This window comes from Postia placenta (genome assembly GCF_002117355.1).
Source record: "Postia placenta MAD-698-R-SB12 unplaced genomic scaffold POSPLAscaffold_13, whole genome shotgun sequence".
Lineage (NCBI taxonomy): Eukaryota > Fungi > Basidiomycota > Agaricomycetes > Polyporales > Adustoporiaceae > Rhodonia > Rhodonia placenta.
The window spans coordinates 243,022-266,941 of NW_020169844.1; the positions used below are offsets into that span (position 1 = coordinate 243,022).

Sequence of the window (23,920 nt, forward strand, 5' to 3'; positions counted from 1 at the left end):
GTGTTGATATTAGGCTGGCCGTCGTCTTCGTCCCAGATCCACCAATCGTGGGGATCTCGGGATGTCAATGATTGTACATAAGTGCGCGCGGCGGGTAGCTAATTCTAGGTGTGTTAGTATCACGTTGCCATTCTGATCGACCATTCGACTGTCCATTTCCTTTTAGAATCTAGTAGATCTGTACCGAGGCTTCCCAAGGGATAAATATGCGTCGCGCGTTGTTCGACTTCGTCATTCGTGCCCGCTTGTCTCACGTCTCCGCTCACCTACACTCTACAATGGGATCTATTTCGTCCACTCCGTCTCAGAAGTCCCCCGTCTTTCCTACGCCATCTCTTCTCCCTTCAGACATAGTGGCAGTCAGACCCGAGGGGGACGAGGCCAAAGTCCTCAAATTTCCCGACCTCGTGAAGTCAATACCGTTCCCCCTTCGATTGAATCCCTACATCCGGTTCGTATCTGCCGAGTCCGATGCATTCATCATCGAATACGCGAATTTTTCGGAGAAGCAGCGCAACAGGTTCATTGGCTTGAACGCAGGTCTCCTCTGTGGGATGTGCTACGCAGAGTGCGGCCCCGAGCAGCTCCGAGTCTGTTGCGACTTCATGAGCTTTCTGTTCAACCTCGACGACTGGAGTGACGAGTTCGACACGGCTGGCACCAAGGGTCTCGAGGAAGCGGTCATGAACACCCTGTATCACCCGGACACCTATGTCTCTGATACTGTGGCTGCTAGGACTGCTAGATCGTGCGTGTCTGTTTTGTTCACTATTCGTGCTGTGTATTAATGACAGTGATTCAGATGGTGGACAAGGATGCTCAAGACTGTCGGCCCCAGATGCCGCCAGCGGTTCGTGGAGACGCTCGGGTTCTACTTCAAGGCTATTCTGCAGCAAGCTGCTGATAGGTCATCTAAGAGCATTCCGGATCTCGAGACGTACATTTCTTTGCGTCGCGATACGAGTGGTTGCAAGACGGGATTTGCTTTGATCGAGTATGCCGCTGGCATTGACCTTCCAAACGAGGTCGTCGATCATCCTATAATCCAGAGTCTTCTGGACGCGACAAACGATTGCGTTAGCTGGGCTAATGTGAGTAGCGCTTGCCTATAATTCTCCCCTTCCTGTGCTATATTCCACCGTTGAGTCTTCACGTACGCATATCGTACGCGCCTCCGAGTCGCAGTAGTGGTGTGCGATGCGATCCGCGCCACCGATGATCGATCGTCGATCCCCTCATGATCGCGCCATCGAAGTTAGGCTGACACTGCCACTTTCATCTAGGATATTCTATCCTACAACAGAGAACAGTCACGAGGGGATGTGAGTTGCAACGCATGCTCACGTTTCCTGTCAGCCACTGATCGTCTTTACCAGACGCATAACCTCGTCCCTGTAATCATGCAGACTGTCGGTATCGACCGTCAGGCGGCGATCGACTACGCAGGTGACCTCTGCAACAAGACGGTGGAACACTTCCTCGAGGGCAAGGCCGCTTTGCCGTCTTGGGGCAAGGAGGTCGATGCCCAGGTCGAGCAATACGTGCAGGGTCTGGAAGATTGGATCATTGCGAATGCGGAGTGGAGCTTCATGACCGAGCGATACTTCGGCAAAGACGGACCCAAGATTAGGAAGGGGTTGCAGGTCCCATTGCTGCCAGTCGTCGGCTTCGACTGATATAGTGGAGATGAAGATGGTAAGCTCCTTATGTTCTACTGGCCGCCTCCGATTTCCGACTCACGCCCGTCTAGTAGGAGCTCACTGTGTCGCTATTCTGCCCATAACGAACGGATCCCAACGCCTTTCTTGTCAATAAGTCCCATCATGTACTCCTTCCCTTACGCCGCTCGAGTGGGTCGTCATGGATACTTGTACAGTGTATCATATGTATCCTAGAGTAAATGTTATCTCTATATTAGTACTTATACTTCGAATTACGCGTGCGAAGCCGTCAGTACAATCCGAATGGAGGACGCCCGCTCGATCAGCGATCACTCTAATTCCAAGTCAAATGATCAACTGTTCAACGACGCGATCGTTGTACGTCGTCGCTCATCCTCCATTGTCAGCTCACAACAGACGCAACGCTGTATGACCACCTACCATAAGTTAGGACTGCATAGTAATGCCCTGATCAGAGGACAGGTAGTAGGGCTGCAATCGGATACATCCGCTGCACCTTGCCTATCGTAAACTAGCATACGAAGTGCAGGAGGCGGGGGGACGCGGATATCATTTTTTCGCCATAAGAGGCCCTTGCGAGTCTCAATGTAATCGGAAGGCCGATCTCGAGCTTGTTGCCTTCTCAACGGCATGGCACGAGCTTATGCGTGGTGCCGGTACATATTAACGGCCTATTTGTCAATTACCTTAAGATGTCCCTTCACACATCGCCGAAAGATTGGCTTCGGCTTGTGGCGGATTAGGCTCCTGTAACGAGATCTATCAGAGACATCCAGGTCAGATAATTGGAAATCACTGGCGGTACCTGGGAACATTTATTTGACTTCAGCATTGGTGCCTTCATTCAACTAGCTCTCATATCGGCAACTAAGAAGTCACTTACCCAGTGACTGGTCTGCTCACCCCAGGATCTCGTTCACGTTGGCCGTTGGGCCAGGAGCCGTGATGGAGGATCATACGGTATGCCGTGTTGGCGTAAGCAAGCTTAGCCAGGGCTCTTCCTGATCTGGCTGCCTCCCATGGCCACCATTTTTAACCTGATAGCTCAATGGAGTACTAGAGTAGCAGTGTTCCTGCTGCTCTTGGTTCTCCGCGTTCCTCGTACTTGTATAGGCAGCGGGTGAGCTCCTCTTGTGAGTCAAGAATTCTACGGAGGCTTTACCCGTGAATAGTGATGGCTTCACTCCCAGATTGAACATGTCGTGTCAAAGCTGCGACTACCATCTTTCCTCGTTGCCGCACCTTTCTGGTGGTACGTAATGGAATAGCCACAACGTGAGACAGCCGACATCAGTAAGCACCTTTTACCGAGCGCCTGGTTCGTCTTAGTGCAAGCCATTGCCACATAGCGAAGCATACGACAGCCTAGGCATTCGGGGAGTGGTGGCTGCAGGGGATTCGGCAGGCACTATCATGTGCTCACGCCTTTTAACGCTTGCTGTTATAATTCATTCCCACCTCTTTGTCCCTCGCTGCAAGCCCCTAATGGCATTTGTGTTGCTCAATAATAAGATGCACAGTGCTGCCACGTTGTCCCGATCAAGTCGTGCGTTCATTTACAGGGTCTCATAGTGTACTGACACATTGACAATCTTGAGCGAAATCTATCGGAGTTAACTATTATGCAGGTCTTCATATCCGCGGTACTTGCGATCTCGATATATCTGTTGCCTTCTCCCGCGAGCGGGTGCTCGAGATAGGCAATGATCGAACACTTCGTGTTCTGCGGGGAGGTTATTGAGGGTGCACCCGGCACAACAGCTCCACGAGAAAAGAGGGATTTGCAATATGCCCAGTGGTTCGCAGCCTCTTTGCTATGCAGGAACATTTTTAGCAGCCTCATTGTAACCACATGTGCTTTGAGATCATGAGCGCGAGTCGAAGACGTCGTGAGCTCTCATACGTATCGAGTAGCTGTATGTTCCATTATTCACCAAAATATGGGCACGTGGCAGACACCACACTTCTATGGGGGAGCGGTCGGAGCCTGCCTGGCGGCTTTCCGACAAGTCGCACTCTTCGAAACGTCGTGTCGTATCACTGATCACAGGATCAAGCCTTAGGCCTGGCATGAAAGTCCTGTGATAGGCGGATTCTGCACCTTCGTAGACATATCGGAAGCGCGACCCTGAATATTCACTACATAATCCCGGATACATCCGACGCACAGAAACGACCCCATCGGATTCTGTACCGTGCAGCAGGAATCGCTCGTCAAGCCCAGCGACTGCATTTTCGGGTGTTCGCCGTCCTTCAGTATGACCCAGAGTCGGCGTTCATTATTATCAGCACGCCGTTGCGATCTCGGGCCCGCACGCATAGAGCCTTATGGTAGGAGTTCAGCACCCACAGTCAGTGGCGTCATATGCCTCGTCGAGATGCTCCTGACGCGAAGATCTCTAGCAACAGAGAAGATAAATGTCCTAGGGAGACATATCGTAACTTGTGACGTCAGGACAGCGTGCGAGCCAGTGCAATAGTCGCCCCTGGCCGAACCGTCAGGAGACCACCATTGTCCACTTTTGTGTCTCGAAGACCTGTCATGTTGTCAACACCCCGCGAATGCCCACATTCCACACCCAGCGTTGATGACAACTCAACATTGACGCACGACAGGGCCACGGCTGTCTATGGAACGCCGTCCATTCATGTTGTCTCGAAGCACTCTGGATCCTTATCACGGTGGTGATCTTCCTATACTTCGGATAGAAAAGAAAAGAAAAAGACTAGCGGCGGGACCGGGTCCGAGTATCCCATTCGATCGCTCACCGAGATGAATTGTGAAGGCCAGCTCTTCAACTGGTGATTTGAGTGGCTGTGAACGGAGCCATGCCGGTGCGGCGTGTGCTGTGATTCTGAAGGTGATCAGAACCTTCTAAGGAGAGGGAACGTGTGAAGCCTTACCTGGGTCAGGATGTATTGTATGTATCGAGAAGCGCAGCCAGGCTTATCATGTGTCAGCAGCATGCCGTAAGCTCTTCCATGACATCGACGATGCGAACTGTCGTATCTGTACATTCCTCGACTGTAAACTGAACTCACGCGCGACTGGTTGCTCATTACAGATGACACGCTGTGGTGTGACCCGATGGCCATCAGCGCCGTGACTTGAGAACCTTAATCTCGGGGACAATGTCCGGGTCCCAAGTGTGTCATGGCCGAATGCGACAGTGATCCTACTCACCGTCACATATTGGGGTACAGGAGATCTTGGAGAATCTAGCCACTTGAGAGGAGCTTCGGCAGGTTAGAAGCTCGTCTGGTCATAGTATCAGTTGCATATCGAACTATGTGCACCTACTGTACCTTTCCGCATGGTGAGAATGGTGCATTACATCGAGTGTCTAAAAGATACTGATGGTGCCTGCACGGTCCGTGATGAGTGACAATAAGTGCCTTCCGCCAGATCTCTCCTGGGCAAGAATGCTGGAATGAGAGGCCTGCGAACCAAACCCAGTGAATAATACTGGCTGCACGGCGAACTACCGCTTTCGGCGTCTAGCGCGCGACAACTGTAGCGGCGAACTGCTGGTTCTTGCGGTGAGCGGTCACCAACGAGACCACTCGCACCTGTGCGAACGATCCGTTGGATTCGATATTCATCGGCGAATGCTACGTCCATGCCATAGCGTAGATCGCAGGGATTGATTAGTGTAATCGGCACTTCGCTGAGTTCCAATCCAGAGGCGGAGCGACGGATAGGTGACATTCTGCCTGATCTAGCGATAGCAGAACGTCGGTAGTAAGCCGAGGCAGTGATAGCGCTTTGCAGGATGTGTGTGGGGACCCTTGCAGCATAAATCGAGTGTGAGAAGAAGTGAGGGTGTGTATCGATGGAAAGCGCACGAGAGCTCTGGAACCACAGGCGTCCGAACAAGCTCCATCGGCTTAGCATACCCGCCCGAGCCTCCACCAGGTTCCTTGGGTACATATGGAGATCTATCACCTTCTTCCGTGCAAGGCAGGCGACTTCCACGACCGTAAGAATAGCCCTCTGAATCGGGCAACGAGGCATCACTCATATTCTCCGACTGTCTGGACCCGTCTTTTCCGACGTACGTTGGTCCAATGAGGACGTAGAAACGGCATTGCCACCTTTACGACCTGTCTAATACTCTCCCCGGCATCTTGGCGAAAGTGCGAAAGTCCCGAGTTTCCAGTACCTCTTCGTGACCAGCAAAGGGGCAAGGTTTACTGGTGAGAGCAGTGACGCGCCGGTCAGATTCCGAGCTCAGCGGCATTGAGACGAAGTTAAGGTACAACTCACGGTGCTTGTAGCCCGAATCCGAAAGCCCTCAGCATTTTGCAATGTGATATTGTTTCCACCTTCCGCCTGCTTCGCTATTGCTCGCATCCCAAAGCAAACACGAAGGTTCATGATGAAAGGGTCCTCGAAGTTGATTTGCGATAATCAATAGCCTAAGCAGTTGTACCCATAGCTGCACCGCAGACAGCACGGATTAGGTAGATTGCTACTAAGGCACAACAGCTTGACGCTGAGGGAAATGCCATCACACAAATCGACGCAATATACAAATCCCGTTGGGTTGTGCGGAAATCTGGACATAGGTCCAAATCACGTCGTCACATCTCCGACAAGCTCACAAATTGACCATGCAAGGATGCATGCGGGCGTCGCGTACCTCCACGGGTGCAGTTGAATTTCTTTACTGTCTTCTCGTCAAGAGAAGCGTTGAAGGGACGCTGGGTCCCATAAGGTAAGGTGCAGGCTACCTATAAAGTCGCATGCCTCTTGTCCCAGTTCCCTCTTCCAGTGTCAAACCATCTCAGATAGTTCCTCCATACATCGCCATTCACCGTGTCATGTTATTATCTCAATCTTCGTCGGACATTCAGCCATTCCATGGTTATGTCGATACTACTGAGGATGCCCTGCGTCTCATCGAGGTACGCATACGTTTTCAGAGATGTACATGGTTAGAATCGCTTAACATTCGATGGACCATTGAAGGCTGCCCGTCGAGGCGTCTTGCCACGGGTAACACGGCGTCTCAACGAGCTCGAGCGGAGATCTATGATTCGGAGCGGCGCTGTGTTCGTATTCAGCGTCGAGGAGAGTGGTATCAAGAGGTGGACAGAAGGGCTAGCGTGGTCCCAGTCCAGAATCTCTGGAAATTTCCTGGTTAGTAACATGACACATGACGATGCTATTATGCCGCAGTCGACCGAAGAAGGCCAGATTTGCTGAGAAGAAATGCATTTACAGATCTATCGAGAGGTCACCGATCGCAGCAGCCTTCGAGGTGCCAATCAGCTGTCGGAATCAGCTGACATGCGACAAGGGGGACAACTGGCAGACGGACATGTCACGTTGAAACCTGGCGGACTGATTAAAAAAGTGCGTTGATGACCCGAAGGCGAGACGAATGCTCACCGAAAAGATTCGCCAGACAATTACAGTCAAGATCAATAGGTCAGACCACCATCTCATATCGTATTTTACGCAAGAAGACGTCCGTTCTGGAAGATTGCATAGGCCGACCAGTCGTCCGGATCTCATGACTTTGAAAATCCCGTCGGAGCTCTTGCAATCGGCTAACTTCCGGTACCCACTGAAACTCGAAGGACAAGGGCAGTACAGTGCCATTCCGTCCCCCACGTGCGTCCAAACTTGTATTCAGCTCGTCTAATTGCTGAGAAACATGTCTGGTGTTGTTAGTGATGATAACAATGACACCGATAGTAAGCGTCAAGGCTCCTTCCGCTCTGCCACCAGGACAGTCCCGCGCCCCCCGCGTTTAGATGTGACTCCCTCTGGGCTATCCCCAGTGTCAATGTCAGGCTTCTCAAGAACACATCCTGGTTCGAATGTTGCCTCGTACGCATCCCAAAGCAGGGAGGGACAACTCGACGGCCTCTACTCATCGCGGCCCTCGGGAGACATGCGGCCGCCTTTATCCCCCACAGGTTCCCCAACCTCCCCGTACGGAGGCAGTATGGACGGCACGAACCTAAGCCCATTAGAGTCGCCCTCGTGGTCATCCTCGTACAACACGCATCCCTTCGCACCGAGTGGAAGCCCATCGACGATGTACACATCTTCCATGCAGCTCGGTCAGATGCACCCTACCCATCTGCAGAGAGATGAGGCGTGGTCTCAGCATGCCCCCGGAGCTTCGCGGATGGGCCGCGAGTTCGAGCAGAACGTCTCGCGGCTCGACGTAGGAGCACAATCTGATTTGTCGAGTTGGACGCAGGGGTCAGCCGTGATGGATGCCCAGCAGCTGGCATCGGCGCCGCCTATCTCTACCTCCATCAGTGAGCACTTTCCCCTGGGACGCGGACGTGACCATATGCGGACCCGTTCGTTCCCTCCGGAGTGGCAATGGGGTCATGACTCTGCTTCTTCCCCTTACCACGTGTCTTCCGCCCCCACACCGCTGTATTCACCACACCACATGCATCACTCACCGAATTAGCCGACCTCGTTCGTACCTAGACTTCGCGAAGTGCAAGCTATCTGTCATAGTATTGCATTGTACGCCTCTCAGCCGACTTGTATACCAAATTACATGGCTTACCGCGTTGACTATTTATATCTGCCGCATCCGTTCGTGTGCTACCGTCACCGAGCGTGGACCGGCCCGTCGATCGTGTGAGACTCATAGATCGGTCAATCGTAGGATGATGTTCCGGGGCGAATTGCAGTTGCAGATGACGTACTACGTCACAGTGGGCGGGTCCCCACAATAGTTTATCTGATGGCACTAGGAGGCAGGGTATGCCTCCCGTTCCGACTGATTGGCAATGCAAGCGATGTTATTGACAGCCACCTAGACATTGCCGGCGGTTCTCCTCTCGATGAATCCTCGTATGTTAGCGTGCCCATCTAAACTGCCGAAGAAACAGCGACGAGACGGGTTTTCCCATAACACAACGTCCAACTGCTTGGCGTAGTTTAGAACGTACTCGTAGTCAGCCTGGGAAGCAAATGCCGTGTATAAATATCCTGCCGGCATCGAGAATCAATTTATGTGTAACAATGAGCCATGCGTAATGCAATCTGACATGACTAACCTTCTTCGGACTTCAACCTGTTCTTCTCTAGTTCCCAGAGTCTGATTTGATCTTGTACAGTCACCGGTAGAAGGGGGTTCTGCGCCAAGAACGGATAAATAAGTAGAGTGCACGCAGATGACATAGCATTGCGTTACATTTTTGCGCATCTGAGGGTGTGCGTGGGTCGTCAAATAGCTAATTATCTGTATGAATGTCAGAATGCATACAAGAGAGATAGGGTCAATGTACCTGTTCCGCGGTTATGCCGTTCGCGAGGGCCTTCTTCACACTTTCGCGGGTAATCGCCCCGATTACGAGATTCGGGAATCGAGATTTCAAGGTAACAAACAAATTAAGCACTGCGATCTGCAGCGGGTTGTCTGAGATGCGTGAGTCGAGATCTACATCTCTCAGCAAGCCGCATACCCGTATATGCATATAATCGGTAGTTGGTTTCTAGTACGATGAATCCCTGCGTCTGCGACCCGATTCCAGCCTTATTCAAAATAGGCAATGGAGGGGCACACGACGTCAATGTTGTCGCGAGGCGAGACGGGCTAAACTGATTCGAGGATGGCTTGCGTATAGAGTAAGTCATACGTGCTGATGCCTTAGATAAAAATTGAACGACTGACATTTCGCTGCCATATCAGACCGTAATTTCGGAGGTCCGCGAGCATCGCCAATTGAGTAGTACTCAAACTCTCCGTCGAATACTCCTGCGAAATGTCAGGTAAGAGTCTGGTTGACATCGGACTTGGCAGAACACATACCCGACCCAGCTCCATCGTCGAAAGCATGAGCAAAAAGCTTGAAACTTCAACCAAATCCATTTGCCGCTCCTAGGCACGGGATACATATTCGAGTGGCTTCGAGACAGAGAGAAGCCGGGTTCGCACCTCTACCATGTGAAGGTATTGCAGGAGCAGCTCCCAGAGTTGTGCATGAGGCGTATGAAGAAGAAATTGAAACCCCGACGACGTTATCTGTAGAGCTCCTCCACTACGGCGGTCGTAAGCTCTCGGCGCGGACAAAGTCCGTAATGACGACGCACTGCATGTTTGTCATGAGACCGCTGCGCTGTAAAAGGAACAAGACTTCCTGCGAAGGCCTCGTAGGGTGTTGGCCAGTACCAGACGACACCATATAGTGCAGAATAGTCTGCGAGCTTGTTAGACAGCTTTGGGAAGTGGAGGCTCGAGCGCAGCATACCTCCCAGCGTTCAAGCGCGTATGCATCAAGTGCCTCGACGCTTGGAGCTGGATACTGCCGGTCGGACCCTACTGGTGCACCAAAGCTCCCGCTCACATCTCTATAGAAATTAGAAGGGGCCAAATGTCAAAGGTTTCAAGACTTACCCCCCGGTGATGGCGTGCCGAAGACTTGTCTTGAAAGTGGGATTAAGCGCGAGCTTGCTCGTGGATTTGGGTACCACATGCAGACTAGCCAAAGTCGCCAACGCATCGTTGTAGGCTCTAGCTGATTGTGTGAACGGACGATCCCCTCGATAGTAGTAGAAGGATTACTTTCGGCCTTCGCGAGTGATCCAGGAGGCCATCATTGAGACGGGTATTGGTGACTCTAGCCATAACAGATTCATTATCAATTGCCTTTCTAAAGGCCTCATCAGTCTATAGGTTGGTGAGAAAAGGTCACGGAACAGAGGCAAGAAAATTGACCGAAACAGCGAGAGGCATGAAGAAGGCTTTTGATAGAGACGCGTCAATGCATTCTGGGATTGAGACTGAAGAAACGCGAGGAGAATGTGCGGGCCCTCCTCAGTGGCGTCGGTGCTGGGGTCGACTGAGGGCATCGCTCGGTGCTGCGGCTACGGCAAGCGGTGATTAGTCAGACATGTGTCTTCCGCGTGGCCACGTACTACCTGGCTGAGTTTGTTATGAGCCTGGTCTGATTGATTTCTCAGAGCTGGAATGAGCCTAAGTGACAGAGCGGCGAATTCCACTCAACTTACTAGCTCCAAAATAGGCAAGTCGACCCATCAAACCCTTTTCTCACGGCGTGACCTTTGGGCGGAGGCGCGACGCTTGCGCGTTCCGACTCCGAGTTCTAATTCTCAACAGCCGCGCTTACAGAAAGGTCGAACAATTATCGAGACGCATATATTCTGGAGGTCCTTCGCGCAAATGTCGAACACATCCATACATACTGCAGCGCAGAATCGCGAGTTCTGTCACCACGCTATCCACGCAGAGCGCTCATTTCCCACTAGGGCAGGCAGGACTAGTTCGGGCACTAATTGCGCAGGACTCAAAGCTTGCAGATGTTCCAGATGTGGTGCGACTTCTGTAACAGAGACAGTACAATGAACCTCGTCGACTGACGGCGCCACGCAGGATGGCAGGGCTCCTCTTCACTGGGCCGCTTTATCTGGATCCGTTGACATTGCGCGAGACCTGATTGATCGCGACGCTGATGTAGACCGAGGTGATAATAACGGATGGTCGCCTTTGCACATTGCAGGTTTGGTAAATACGAAAAAGCCACAAGCTTGTTCTGAACGGTATTTAGCAAGCGCTGGTCATGAAGAAGTTGTCAAGGAACTACTCGGCGCGGGCGCGAATGTCAATGCGAGAAATGATAAAGGACTCACACCACTGTGGGCATACATGAAATTGCTACATGTCGCTATCCGGCTGACGCAAGCATTACCGGTAGACACTACGCTGCATCCAAATCGCAAGTAGATGTGCACATTGTCTTTCTGCAGCGTGCCTTCTGTCTCTGACAAATTTGAATCAGATTGGAAAGATATTGATTGCGCGCGGAGCGGATGTACAGTATTGTGACATTGCAAATCACGTTCGGAGACTGACCACTATCCCAGATCAACGCTAAGGACAAGGCAAATCAAACACCTCTGTAAGTTCTATCTATTTATGTGTAAGTGTTTTGGCTCAAACTACATTCCATAGTCACCGCGCGGCGACAACAGGCTCAACAGGCTTTATCACAATTCTGCTTAATCCGCCCGAAGGGTCTCCCAAGACTCGGCTAAACGCAGCCGATCGTGTCGGTGCGTGCTGCGGATAGGCACCGAATCTTCTGCATTCTGACTTCCCTCGACGTAAGCGCAGGTAACACGCCACTTCACCTAGCCATGGAGTCGGCACACGCAGAGGCAGCTTGTCTCCTGATAGAGGCCGGCGCGGATCGTACTCGAGTAAGTGCTATCAGGGGAACAGGGGCCGCATGCCCTGTGGCACTTGTCCTGCTGACCTCAGTTCTATCTATTCCCCATAGGAAAACTTGGATAGCGAGATGCCAGAAGATCTCGATGGTGTCGGGGGCCAAGAGCAGAGAAGGGCGAAGGCCTACGTCATCGGGCGTTGTGGGCAGAGATCTTAAGGCTTTCGAGATACGCCCCGGCAAGTCACCTCGTGAATAGCGGTGAGAGCAGCCATGTTTTAGAACGTCGAGACACGCAATGCAATTGATATCCGTGGATGGAGTTTGCGGACATTAGTGGGAATGCAGTGTGAAAGGGTCTGTGCATGCGGACGAGGGAGATACATGGCGGTGATTGTCGATAGCCGACCATACAAGTGCACATGCACTCCGGTCGGACTGGAAGTTTTAAGGTACGAGCGCCGCCTGAACTCCAAGCCATCTGCGCTCGACAGAAGAATTGTGACATAGAATTTGGACTCACGGAACCCGCTGATGTACGACAGGCGGCCACTAATCCCTTCGGTGATGGAGCGCCGTCTGGAAGGCCCTGCCTATTTTTGAACCCCCAGGTGATCGGAGTCAACGACGGGAGCTGGCGGATTTGTCGTCTAGCCATTTCACCCTGGAACGGTACGAAGTGCCTGTTGTGTTGACATCGAGCGGGTGCACAGCGCAATGCCTGACCCGAGTGCCACTTAGTGCTGGTTGTCACTACTAGAATCGTTCTGTCCATTTCGACGCACTATATCCCTGCCAGACATCCACAAGCTCGACTCTGAGGGCTACTGCCATTTGTGGAGGGCCGTCCAACTGCAGAGGGACACCGATTTCCTCTAGACAGTAAAATATTATCGTTCACCTTCCGCACGTCTGGGATTGCTGCTTTGCATGGGTCCTATCGAGGCGTCTTTCGGAGGGGTTACAGGGACAATGGTGAGTGTACTACAAATTTATCTGAGGTGACTGGAAGGCAGTCGTTGCGGCGCTGGCATTGTTCTCGGCCCACGAGTTTGATCAGGTCAAAACTCTACATGATTTCGACTGTAGCCGACGGGGGTGACACTGTTGTAGAACACGGCTCTCAAAGCATCATGCAATTAACGATATCGATGGCACGGTGCGTGATATTCTATGCATCGTTCAGATGCATAAGGTGCGAGCAGGCAGGCAGAAGTATCGGACGTCGTTCCGCGGGACACCGATGCAATGACTAATGGCGCGTCACCATCGTGTCGGTAGCTTCAAAACACAACAGACTCCGCATCTGTAATGCGAATTTAATCTTATCAAAGACAACTTTGAGGCGCTTTTCCACATCACCATCGTTCAACCCCACCCATGGATCATAGAATATCTAATACGGATGAACGGGAGCGCATGCTCAGGCACACCATGATTTATAAATGATGACCATCCAAGTATACCGAAATATGAATCTAGGCCATTACAGCCATTGGGCAGGGCCGATGTCCTAGTCAACCACGGACTTAACAAATAGTGATCACGTCGCATGGAGATCCAACAAACTACGGATGCAACCAGGTGTAAGGCGCTCTGCCCGATTAGCCCTCAACAAAGCCGCGGCGGAAGTGGTGTATCCGTGTTAGATGACCCTGATATTATGCAACGCGTAGCTGCATCGTGATTACCAGAGCACATTTGTCGGGCTAACATTGCCTTTAAGAGCTGCCTCGATGCGGCAACAACGATTCAGCTCGACCCTTCCCCGCCTATTCCCTGCGAGCCATCTGCATGTCAGTCGAAGAAGCTCAGACGCCCATGGAGTTCGCAGGCGGACCTTTTTCCTTCCGCTCGATTGTCAAGATCGTGAATCTAACCAAACATGTACGAGCGCACGCGCATCATGTGAGGCGGTGGGTCCGCAGCCAGGAGAAGGCTAAGGCATGCCACATTCTCCAAGTCAATGGGAGCTAGGCCCGTCCTTGTCGTCGACATTTATATGAAAATGGAATCCGCAGCCGTGATTAATCCACTCTCGTCAGGGAGTAGTCAGGAAAACGACAGACACGGAGAAAAACGATCCCGGCTGTGCTCAAGAACAGCCCACAGGAGTAGAATATGTTAACCACCGTTACATTGATTCAAGCAGGTCTTGAGTATCTCTCCCAGAATGCTATTATTGTCAAGCCGTACGGCGTATAAAATACACGCGGTATGAGCTACGACTAGATATCCTCTAGAGAGAACAGAAAGCAGATGAGCGGCCGAGGATATACAATTCCTCTCGTTGGCTCTTGGGCATACATGCCGAGGGTTCTAGCATGGCGGTATAAGGGCGCAAACTGTGCAAGAAAGCTGGCGAGAAAAGCTGAACACAATACTGACATTTGTTCCGATCGACTGCGATCGTCACCTCCTTGAATATAACATCTTGATAAACTTGCGGTTCGCAGGTAGACATATAGGCAGGGCTTGTGGCGTCTCTGGGGCGACGTGTAGTTCAGGCTATTTCGATGTCATAATCTGAGTAATTCATTGTATTCGCGGAGGAAGAAGGAAACAATACATACATAACGGAAGTGTGTGATCCAACTATTACAGCTTGGGCATCGATCTGGCTGTATGGCAGTCTTGTGGGCCCATCGCAGCAGCGAAATCCGGTGAAGTCGTCTACCATCTATGACAGTAGAGTTCAAAGTGCAGCTCAGGATAGCGTGATGAATGTCCTATATGAGAGAAGACGCTGTCGACAGAGCCTGCGACAACAGCGACATCTGGTTCGTAGATTATACGGCAAAGAATACCTGTATGCATTTACGGGGCCATTGTCGCTGCTGAACGATGTGCAGCCCGTCGTGATGGACTATAGTTTCAAAGGAAACAAAGATGAGGCTAGAGTGGCCTCGCTGGCTGCCAGAGGACATGGGAAAGCTGTCAAAGCTGAGTGCAGAATCTGCGCCCTCGGAACGCAATCCCGTACCCATGCCGTGCCATTCAGATAGTGATCACTGGAGCATTGACAACATTCCCTGATGTCGGTGATACTCTTGGGCCATTCCGCCGAGCATATTCAGATGACGAGGGTCGTTAGAAGAGCTCATTATGGGACTCACCCCATGAGATGCTCCCATATCTGGGACGCCGATGATCGCGTCTTTGCAGAAGCCAGTATATCGACGCATCTGTCACAAACTCGCGGATGTGCCCGACAACCCACATGCCCCGGCAATGTCAGGGTTGGAGATACCGCGCAATTATCGGGTCTCCGGATATCGATGAGCCGATGAGTTGCAAAAGCCTTCCTCTGTCCCAAGACTACGCGATTAGACATCCTGTTTCACGACACGGATCCCGTGGACCGAGGCAGCGGTAACCCAAAGGTAGCAAGTGTCAACCATCAGTATTTGGAATTTACGTGAAGGCGGCCAGCCCGAGAAAACACGAGGAGAGACATCCTTGACGGTCTGTGCTCAATGATGTAAGGCTATGCCTAGGTCAGATCGTGCGTACACCAGCCCGGAGTTGGAGGCGCTACGGCGAAGAATAGATGCTAATTATCCCAACATTTGGACAGATACTCACCTGTTTTTTTGTCGGATCAGCTGTATCTAGGATACGGTGAGTACTACACTTTCATGATGGTCTGATTCCGTAGGCCTTGCCATACTTGACTGACGCTATGTCTTCTCTGTGGACCTCAGCGACTATGACTGACATAGAGCTCTAATTCCAGAGCAGAAGTTTGCTTACTAATACTTTGTGTACGTGCACCGCTTCTCTTCATCCCTCGCAACCAAATCCACCGCTGAATGACAAGGTGCATAGCCTATGTCCTCGGCCTAGTATGTCATCGGAGGAATATTCTGGTTCGCAGAGACCCGTTGCCTCGGTGGCACATTTGTAACGCCATACGGCCCAACTGTAAGTAGGTGTCAACCCCGTCTTCGGCCCTCGGTATTAGATTGACTTCCTGCGAGGAAAATAAGATTCAAGCGCCACCCTGGCATATGGGACGTACCGACCACGGTTACATTCGCCACTGCAACTCTTTTGGGATTCTGAGATTCCAACAGGACTAGCGAGGGGGGCACGCTCGTATAACAGTTCTGATGCTCGAGCTTAATTCAAAGCGAAACACACTACTGATTTTTCAATTAGAGCTGCTGTTCACGGCGTAGCAAGCTACCAGTCTGTGGGCGCCCCCGAGAAGTCTGTGGAGTCGGGTACTGCCGGGCGTTGTCACAAAGGGGATATACTAGAGTCAATAATAAGTAATTCCCTACTGGCTAGTCTCGCCACCAAAGCACATGAAAAAAACCTGCACCGTCAAATGCATGAGCATGTGACGAGACTGACACTGTGTTACTGAGACTGTTTGTCGTTTGGCAGGCCTGTGACTGTATGTAGAATAAATGTTCCCAAAAGTGGAAGTCACTCTGAGTTAGACGCCCGAGTACTCACGCTGAATCCTTCACTCTAAACAGCCCCACACATGATCTCATCACACAAGGCGTGGGTCTATTTCATGTCGGAGGGGGGGAAAGAGGCCCTTCATACTCTGACCATTGGGCACAAGTATATTGTGCTTGATATTGCTCAATTAGATCAATTAGATCTACCCGAATAGGGCAGTATTTGGCCGGGCCAAATAGGACGTTGCGAAACGACGACCTGCAATTTATTACTGGCAATTGATGCGCCGATCATGGGGGAAGACGGATCATGGATCGGTGGAAGGTATGCACGGGGCCGAAGTGTAGGTCCGGCTCGTGGAACAGTGTCTCAGTCCCACAATGTCGACGTGTTGATATGACTTATTGACGAGGTGGCTCCTAGGTTGCTGTTAGCCTTGACAAATGTCATACGCAATACAACTTACAACTGTATGGAGGTCCAACGACAATGGTCACGTTCCTTCGCGCCACGACTCTGCGTCACCCTAAGTCTTGTGGATGATGTTATTATCAGCGGCATGGCTAACACACAGAGAACTCGTCCTTTAAACAAATGAGAAGGTCAGGTCGAGATACATTGCAATGCCCAACTATCATACCTTCATGCCTATAAGGTATGTGATAGCGAATTTCTTGTAATAAGGGCCCACACAGGCAGATCGACAGTGGATTGTGATGACCAGATGTGCGATAGGAGTATAGTGTCGATCCTATGAACCTCGTTCTAGCAGTAAAGGCTGACTAGCTGACGCAATGGACCGTCCGGAGGTGCCACTTATCCGTACTCTTGCAATCCCAAGTACCAATATGTGCGCTGACGTTTGATGTCAACGTGGAAATTGGTACGCAAACGAGCACAGATGCTGAAATGGTACCTGCATTTCTTCGTAACCTCCGATGAAGCTTGCTCGCTGATGCTGTTCCTTGCAAGGCTTTTCCGTCAAGATCCGTATGCTACGGTCGAATCGACTGGATCTGCGAATGCAGGCGAGGCGAAGTATACTGAGCTATGGCATGCACTCAAGAACATTCCTGCAAGATTTGTAAGAGTTAATAATTGTATTCAACGAGCCCGTCATGCGTTACTAAATGGATGGCGCTTGACTAGCTGCGTTGCAGCGTGTCCGACCATTCAGTTTCGATAGTCAGTGCTAACGAAATTTACTGGCTGATGGAGGTGCTCACGTATGTCGCCTGGCCCATATGTCTCATTGATCTCGCCGTGCCCAAGACCTCTGCAATGCAATCATTCTCACCGCTGTCGTCGTCGCTGACTTTAATCGCGCCCTGCCGGTATGCGTTTGATTGTACGTAGCCCGAGTCGCATTGCTGCAGGAGTAAGATGCTCGGGGAATTGATCTCTGTTGTATGCCGAGGAGCGTACCATCAGGTGCCGCTCTTGCGGAGTAGGTTCGAGGATGCTGGAAAATGGGCGGATCCGAAGAGCACAGCGTGTAACCTCATAACCGGGCACATTGGGGTGACTTCTTAGCGGCACGTCGGCATGCGGCCACGTCTTTTGCACCACTGTCTCCAAGCTTGTGCGAAAATATGAGCTGTGACCGTTCGGCTGCCAGGAGATGGATTCAAGCGCGGAAGTGGTGCAGTGACTCCTAAACAAGGTCAGGCTGATCGGGCTCCCTACACCACATCACAATCTCACGGATTCGGACATCATGGACAGGGCATCCGGGTGACAAGCACATCGCCAACCCTTGTGAGTGCGACGACTGGATCGCAACACGACGATTCTGGCCTCCTTAGTTCTCGTTCTCGAATGCCGCTCTATGCAGAAATTTCCAAACCGCCGTCTTCGTCCCCTTGATACCGATGAATGGCTTCGCGTCGTGCATATCAAGTCCTATCGATGGTGATGAAGCCGTTGGAATGTCGAGGTGCATGCGGCACATGTACGTCCTCTCCGGTAGCCTAGACTTCGTTGCTTCTCCTCATCCTAAACTGCGCTACATTGTCCACTTTCTCCCACTACATACTGCCTTACGGCCAGTCCTTTGGGGTAGAAGTTCGCACACGAGCCAATGGGACATTCTAAATTATTTCACAACTTCATGCACAGTACACAGCCGACAGCTCAACTGCATGATTCCCATCGTGGCTAGTGTAGTTCGCGGAGGATGCGGACCTACCCTGTGACCTGGTATAGCTGCTTGAGACCAGCAGGTGGTCAACACTAGCACCAATTCTATACGAGGCGCCCTCAAAAGCATCTTGCCGCAAGCTTCGTTGGCATTGTACGACACCTATTGAATGGGAGCAATTGCATGCAAGACGTCGACATGTCACATACATCCACCGTGAACACCAAACAGTCCAGGTGAGTGTTCCCTCGTCACGAAGCTCACTGCCCACCCAAAGATGGGGTTGTACGCCCGCACGAAGTCGTGGCAGTCCGCAGAGTTTGACATTCCTCCCATGCGCTGCTTCTCCCGAAGAATATCGCCATAGCGCGAACCTAATAGCACGTAACACGGATAGTAAAAGCCAACGTCTGCGAATATACTTGTTGGTTGACAGTCGCATTAGATGCGCTCACGGCGGCCGGGAGCAAGTACCGCCTCTATCTTGTGGGATGCCCTGTTTAAGATATCGCTACGCAGCAATGAAGTCCACATGGGACCTCTAAGGAGTTCCATTCATTGCCGTAATTCACCGTCGACGAGAGGAGTGGCAAATCAAATCATGTCCAGAATTCTCAAACAGAGGGGAATGGTATTCTTGCATCACATCCGTACGTCTCTCTCCAGACCCGACGCTCGTGTGGATGGCATCGTGTTAGTATCGAATGCAGGGTCACGCTTATTGAGTCACGTTCGTGGCATTGTCGCCCAGTGATCGAGGACTTCGGAATCATGCGGTGAGACGAAGGAATTCGAAGGCAAACGGACATGAATTGGTCACCGTACCGACGTATATGACCACACGCAGCTCCTTTGCAAAAGGGTCGCATCGATATTCGGCGTTATCTAGCTCAAAACCAGCAAAGTGAAATATCTGCTCTCCCCTGTCCCCAAGGGGCTAAAAGCAGCGCGAGGCTGTGTTGATACATACTAGCGCTTGAAAACCCGCTCATGGGCACTTTGTTGGATCCCAATCGGTCACAAGCTCTGCCGGACGGTTTAAACACAACGTGAGCATCTGAAGCGGGGAATGTACCTTCATCTAGACTATCCAAGTGTGCAATCTCCTCGGAGCTCAACTCTAAGTCGTAGACGTCCAGATTAGACTTGATACGCTGTTTAGAGGAAGATTTGGGCAGCGGGATGTACCCCTGAAGGACGGTGTCAGTAGTTGCCTGTTCCTGACTGTGTCTGGATCATGCCTTCTGCAGTGAATATCGCAATAGAATATGTGCGGGCTCTTTGTGGTACTTGTGCGCAAGGCTCTTGATTGAGGCGTGATTGAAGCGATAACCACGGACGAGAGGTGCCCAGGCCTATCAATTTACTGCGTCAGCAACATTTCGTGGAAGGGGGCAAAAGCCACCGACCTCAAGGGCAATGCCGTGCTGTCGGCATAGCGCCACTATGTCTGTACGGGTCATGAATGGATGAAGGTCAACCTGCATGCGGACATGGCTCAGTAACACCATATATTCGAAACTTTGTTTCTGCAGCTTACCTGATTTATTGCAGGAAGCTCTGCTCCGGACTTTATCATTTCCTGCAGATGCCGCACCCCATAGTTGCTGACGCCGACGCTGCGCAATCTGCCCTCCTTCTTTGCCTCCAGTGTCGCCTTCCAACTTTCTGCGCGCATTTGCGGTCCTCCAATAGGTGAGTGTACAAGGTACAGGTCGACGTATCCCAAGCCGCATGTCTGAATGGAGCGATCAATTGCTTTTTTCGCCGCCACGTACCCGGAATTCGTGCGCAATTTTGTCGTGAAAAAGATCGACGAGCGCGGCACCCCAGAAGCGGCACAGAAGTCGAGGATAGCTTGACCACATTCGCGTTCGTTGCCATACCACTCGGCAGAGTCCTAATCACAATATGTGCCAAGGTCACAGCCGAGCGGCGTCTTGAGAGAAGTGTGTGACCTACGATGTGGCGATACCCGATCTAATGTCGATGTGAGCACTCCGATAATGCTTCGTCGATAGTCCTCACCTCTAAGGCATACCTCACAGCATCATAGGCTTGTCTGCCGTCCATCTCGTATGTTCCTGCAAGTAGTCAGGATGAGCGTGATGGAAGCGCGTTCGCCGTACTCACCAAACCCCATGATAGGTATTTCGTTCCCGTCACGAAGCTGGAAAGTCGGGAACATTCCTAAGCTCGCTGATACCTAACCCCCCCACCCCAATTGCTTCACACACACCTTCATCTTAGTTTCAAGTGTCAGAGCCATTGTTCGAGGTGGCTGAGACTGAGTGTAGTGGCTGATCAACCGTGAGCTCAGGCCGTGGCGGAATATAGACAACACAAGGGAGAGTTTGCGAGTCCGACTAGTCAAGAGCATACAGTACTTGGACAAGCTCTGCGGCGTCCAAGCTTCTACTATTGTATATATTATGACTGAAAAGTTACCAGTATATGTCGTCATTCCGGCGCGCCGTCTAGCCGTGCCGGATGCCCGAGCGCGCGGGAAAGGGAGCCTCTGCCACGACTCTGAACAGCAGACCTGCACGACACGTGCATTATTCAACACTGTCCAATTGCTGGGCCTAAAGAAATGACTGCAAGATGTGTACATTCGGCGCAACAGGCAGATCGTTCGGCTGCAAACTGGTTTCTATCGCCAGCGACAGGCCACGACGTGTCCTTACTTACATAGCGCTCTTCGCTACATATACTGAAGTAGTTGAGTTCTCCGATAATGAGCGACACAACAAGACTGTTGCGATCTGGCGTGTTCACCCTCACTAGGCGGCCTGAGACAGACAAGGGCCGGGAAGAGGGTTTCATCACGTGCTGACTATTGTGAGGCGGATCATTTTGTCACCGAGCTACGGGCGCCTCATTGACCCCTTCGTCGCTACAAGCGCCGGCGTTCTCTCATTCTTGACCGCTTACCACAACCATCTGTGCTCACTGTTCACTGTATCCTTACTGCTTTCACTGTCTTCTTGGAGATTGCCGATTTTTCATATCTTTTGACGATGGCAACGGCGGACTTTCTTGCACCGCTGCTATCTGGAGTTCGTCAGCGACCCCAGGATATAATCGATGTAGATGCTCTCGACGACGAGACAATGACAATACTTGGCACAGCCAGCCAGTTTCAAGATTCCCGCGTACCCGAGGGCTCACGCAGTGCATTCCAGAATGCCGCTGCCGGTCCCAGCTCTACCTCGATCATCGTCGTAGATAGCTCAGAAGACGAGGACGTTTCCAGCGTCAACGGCACTGCAAATGGTAATGTGCATCAATCGTCCATTCCTCCATAGGCGTTGTCCTAACAGGTCACAGTCCGCCCACAGCGCGTACGACCGCGCGCTCGACCACGTCCGCCACACGTTGTATCGTTGGTACAATTGACGGCAAATGCAGCCAACAATGCTCCCCCTCCAATCGTTCCCAGCGCACAGCCGTTTCCTTTCGAAGCGCAGATACAACAACCAGTACGGCGCGCCAATAGCCCGCCCTTATATCTCCCGCCACCCGCTGCCGCCCCACGGTCGCAACATCAACCTATCATGGGTCTCGGCGGTGGTCTCATTGCTCTGAATAGGCAGAACGTAATCGACGAAGCCAATCGCCGTCAGCGGGAAGCGGAAGCACACGCTCGACAGCATGGGCCACACAACATTTGGCACAATCTCAACATAGCTGGGATGTGGAGGAATGGCATACTTGGAGGAGGATACCACCTCCCTGGTCTATGGCACGCATCCGATGACAATGGTCAATACGACCCCGGAGACCTCTATGGGCTTGATCTCTTTGGTGACGTGCTAGACGGGCTCTTTCAACGCAATCGAGCCTTTGGCGCGCGGGGAACACAAGGTCGCAGTGCTGGGCCAAGCGACCCACTCTACAAACCCACGTACACTCATCCCGAGACAGCCCCAGCCGGTTTCACGTTCGACTTTTCCCCGCCGGATGCTCCGTCTAGTACACGGGCGCCAGCAGTCATTGTGCTGGATGACGACGACACTGCTGCTGTCGCTCACAACAGCAAGACATCGTCCACAGCTGTTGAGACGACAACGACTCTTGTATGTGCTCGCTGTATGGACCCACTTATTCTGTCAACCAATGGAGCGGCCAGTGAGGACAAGCGCAAAGCTCGTAAGGTTTGGGCGCTTCGATGTGGCCACATGCTAGACGGCAAGTGCATCGCTGAGTTGATGCGACCCCGCCCTCCACCTCCACCTCCATTTGCTCAGGAAATAGAAGCAGAGGTTCCGGGATTTAAAGGCAAAGGCAAAGGGCGAGCCATGCCTGTCGTTGAGGCGCGGCCCGCAGAAGGGGAAGAAACCCCTGTCGTATCTTCAGTCGCCGACGAAGACCAGGGTCAGGTACTAGGGAAGCGGAATCGGACGGGCGACCGGAAGGGTAAAGCAAAGGCACTCGACGTTCCCACGATACCTATTCCCAGCGCTTCCCCCACCTCGCCAGTCGAGACAGAGCCTGCAGACACCTCCATGAGGTCTCGCCTACGTCCGCGTCCTCCCCGTGGACAACCTACTACTGTCCGGGGTTCTGCGAATGCTTCCGCTGCTGCTTCGGCCCTTGGAAGCGCTACATCTCCTGTGGCGGCTCGGCCTACACAAGCTCGACGTGGTCGTGCGCCGGCCAGACCCCGTGGCCCTGCAAAGGGCAAAGGCAGGGCGAAGAAGCCGGCGATCGAAGCTGAACATCTCTGGGCTTGTCCCATTGCTGGTTGTAGTCGCCCCCACAAGAGTGTATGCACGGATGGCGAGTGGAAGATGGACGACCAGATGGGTGCCATCGGAGTTTTCGTCTAGCTTGATCTGTACGAAACGTATGTCACTCATGCCCCTGGAGACCTCTCGCGATGGCTCATATTTTCTTTAGGCATTCTTCTTGAGATGTCCCTCCGTGTGTGAATGCATCCTTGGGTACCTGGTTTGAGGGGTATCGACTTCCGCTATGAATGATTATTCTCCATACATCCTCATTGGATTGATGTGAATTATCTCACCAGCAATGGTCATAAGGTCAGTTTTTATTTACACGGGTGTCTCCATTTGTTGCATTCTCGGACGGAGAGAGCAAGGACATCGCCGGAATCTATCTCTATCGACAAGCCATGAGTCGACGGCAGCGCAAGGTCGGCTTCGTTCCGCGAACCTCACCATGTACGTCCTTCCTATGTTCTATCTCTTCGGCGACTCGGGTGTATATACCTCTCACGCACCGCAACGTGCACCGCGATGCGATGTATATTCACATCGTGCCACTACTTCTTCGATACTCACAGCTGTTCGCTTTCCGAGTTTTCGCTTCACCAGCCGGTGTACTCATGCGAAGCCGCCTTTGTGAAGTTCCGACGATATATTTGACTCCACCGTCGCGATCTTCTCTTGCCATCCTATCGCGGTAACACTAAACGATCGGAGGACCCCCACTGTTCTATGAATGCGAAGAAGGGGTGCTTTCAACCATTCAGTTCATCGTGCTTAATTCA

The 23,920-nt window shown here is 51.9% G+C and overlaps 6 protein-coding genes across 6 annotated transcripts; 4 read left to right on the plus strand and 2 right to left on the minus strand.

The window, feature by feature from the left end:
• Positions 1–278: 278 nt before the first annotated feature.
• POSPLADRAFT_1151376 (hypothetical protein) lies at positions 279–2,687 on the plus strand (the record flags this gene model as incomplete). The annotated part of the gene is made up of 5 exons (XM_024486524.1): positions 279–748; positions 803–1,091; positions 1,284–1,322; positions 1,377–1,643; positions 2,535–2,687. The coding sequence occupies 5 exons, from the start codon at positions 279–281 to the stop codon at positions 2,685–2,687; spliced, it is 1,218 nt and encodes a 405-aa protein (XP_024335592.1).
• Positions 2,688–6,304: 3,617 nt separating this feature from the next.
• On the plus strand, positions 6,305–8,142 carry POSPLADRAFT_1048993 (hypothetical protein; the record flags this gene model as incomplete). Its single annotated transcript, XM_024479642.1, has 9 exons — positions 6,305–6,333; positions 6,609–6,612; positions 6,655–6,825; positions 6,910–7,041; positions 7,085–7,116; positions 7,180–7,302; positions 7,363–7,385; positions 7,473–7,961; positions 8,123–8,142. 9 exons carry the CDS (start codon positions 6,305–6,307, stop codon positions 8,140–8,142), a joined length of 1,023 nt encoding a protein of 340 aa, XP_024335593.1.
• Positions 8,143–8,476: 334 nt separating this feature from the next.
• On the minus strand, positions 8,477–10,624 carry POSPLADRAFT_1067328 (hypothetical protein; the record flags this gene model as incomplete). Its single annotated transcript, XM_024482173.1, has 14 exons — positions 10,585–10,624; positions 10,382–10,530; positions 10,229–10,333; positions 10,061–10,177; positions 9,915–10,014; positions 9,757–9,863; positions 9,602–9,704; positions 9,476–9,544; positions 9,338–9,421; positions 9,129–9,279; positions 8,952–9,082; positions 8,858–8,905; positions 8,721–8,799; positions 8,477–8,652 (listed from the first exon to the last, which is right to left on the minus strand). Exons 2-14 carry the CDS (start codon positions 10,513–10,515, stop codon positions 8,477–8,479), a joined length of 1,404 nt encoding a protein of 467 aa, XP_024335594.1. The 5' UTR covers positions 10,516–10,530; positions 10,585–10,624.
• Positions 10,625–10,983: 359 nt separating this feature from the next.
• On the plus strand, positions 10,984–12,068 carry POSPLADRAFT_1048995 (hypothetical protein; the record flags this gene model as incomplete). Its single annotated transcript, XM_024479643.1, has 6 exons — positions 10,984–11,020; positions 11,184–11,374; positions 11,548–11,582; positions 11,636–11,736; positions 11,798–11,883; positions 11,964–12,068. 6 exons carry the CDS (start codon positions 10,984–10,986, stop codon positions 12,066–12,068), a joined length of 555 nt encoding a protein of 184 aa, XP_024335595.1.
• A 7,194-nt stretch (positions 12,069–19,262) lies between these two features.
• POSPLADRAFT_1075731 (hypothetical protein) lies at positions 19,263–20,593 on the minus strand (the record flags this gene model as incomplete). The annotated part of the gene is made up of 8 exons (XM_024482846.1): positions 19,263–19,431; positions 19,481–19,595; positions 19,647–19,760; positions 19,815–19,886; positions 19,946–20,305; positions 20,368–20,385; positions 20,434–20,489; positions 20,539–20,593. The coding sequence occupies 8 exons, from the start codon at positions 20,591–20,593 to the stop codon at positions 19,394–19,396; spliced, it is 828 nt and encodes a 275-aa protein (XP_024335596.1). The 3' UTR covers positions 19,263–19,393.
• An 832-nt stretch (positions 20,594–21,425) lies between these two features.
• Positions 21,426–23,237, plus strand: POSPLADRAFT_1048998 (hypothetical protein; the record flags this gene model as incomplete). Its single annotated transcript, XM_024479644.1, has 2 exons — positions 21,426–21,681; positions 21,736–23,237. 2 exons carry the CDS (start codon positions 21,426–21,428, stop codon positions 23,235–23,237), a joined length of 1,758 nt encoding a protein of 585 aa, XP_024335597.1.
• Between the last annotated feature and the right edge of the window lie 683 nt (positions 23,238–23,920).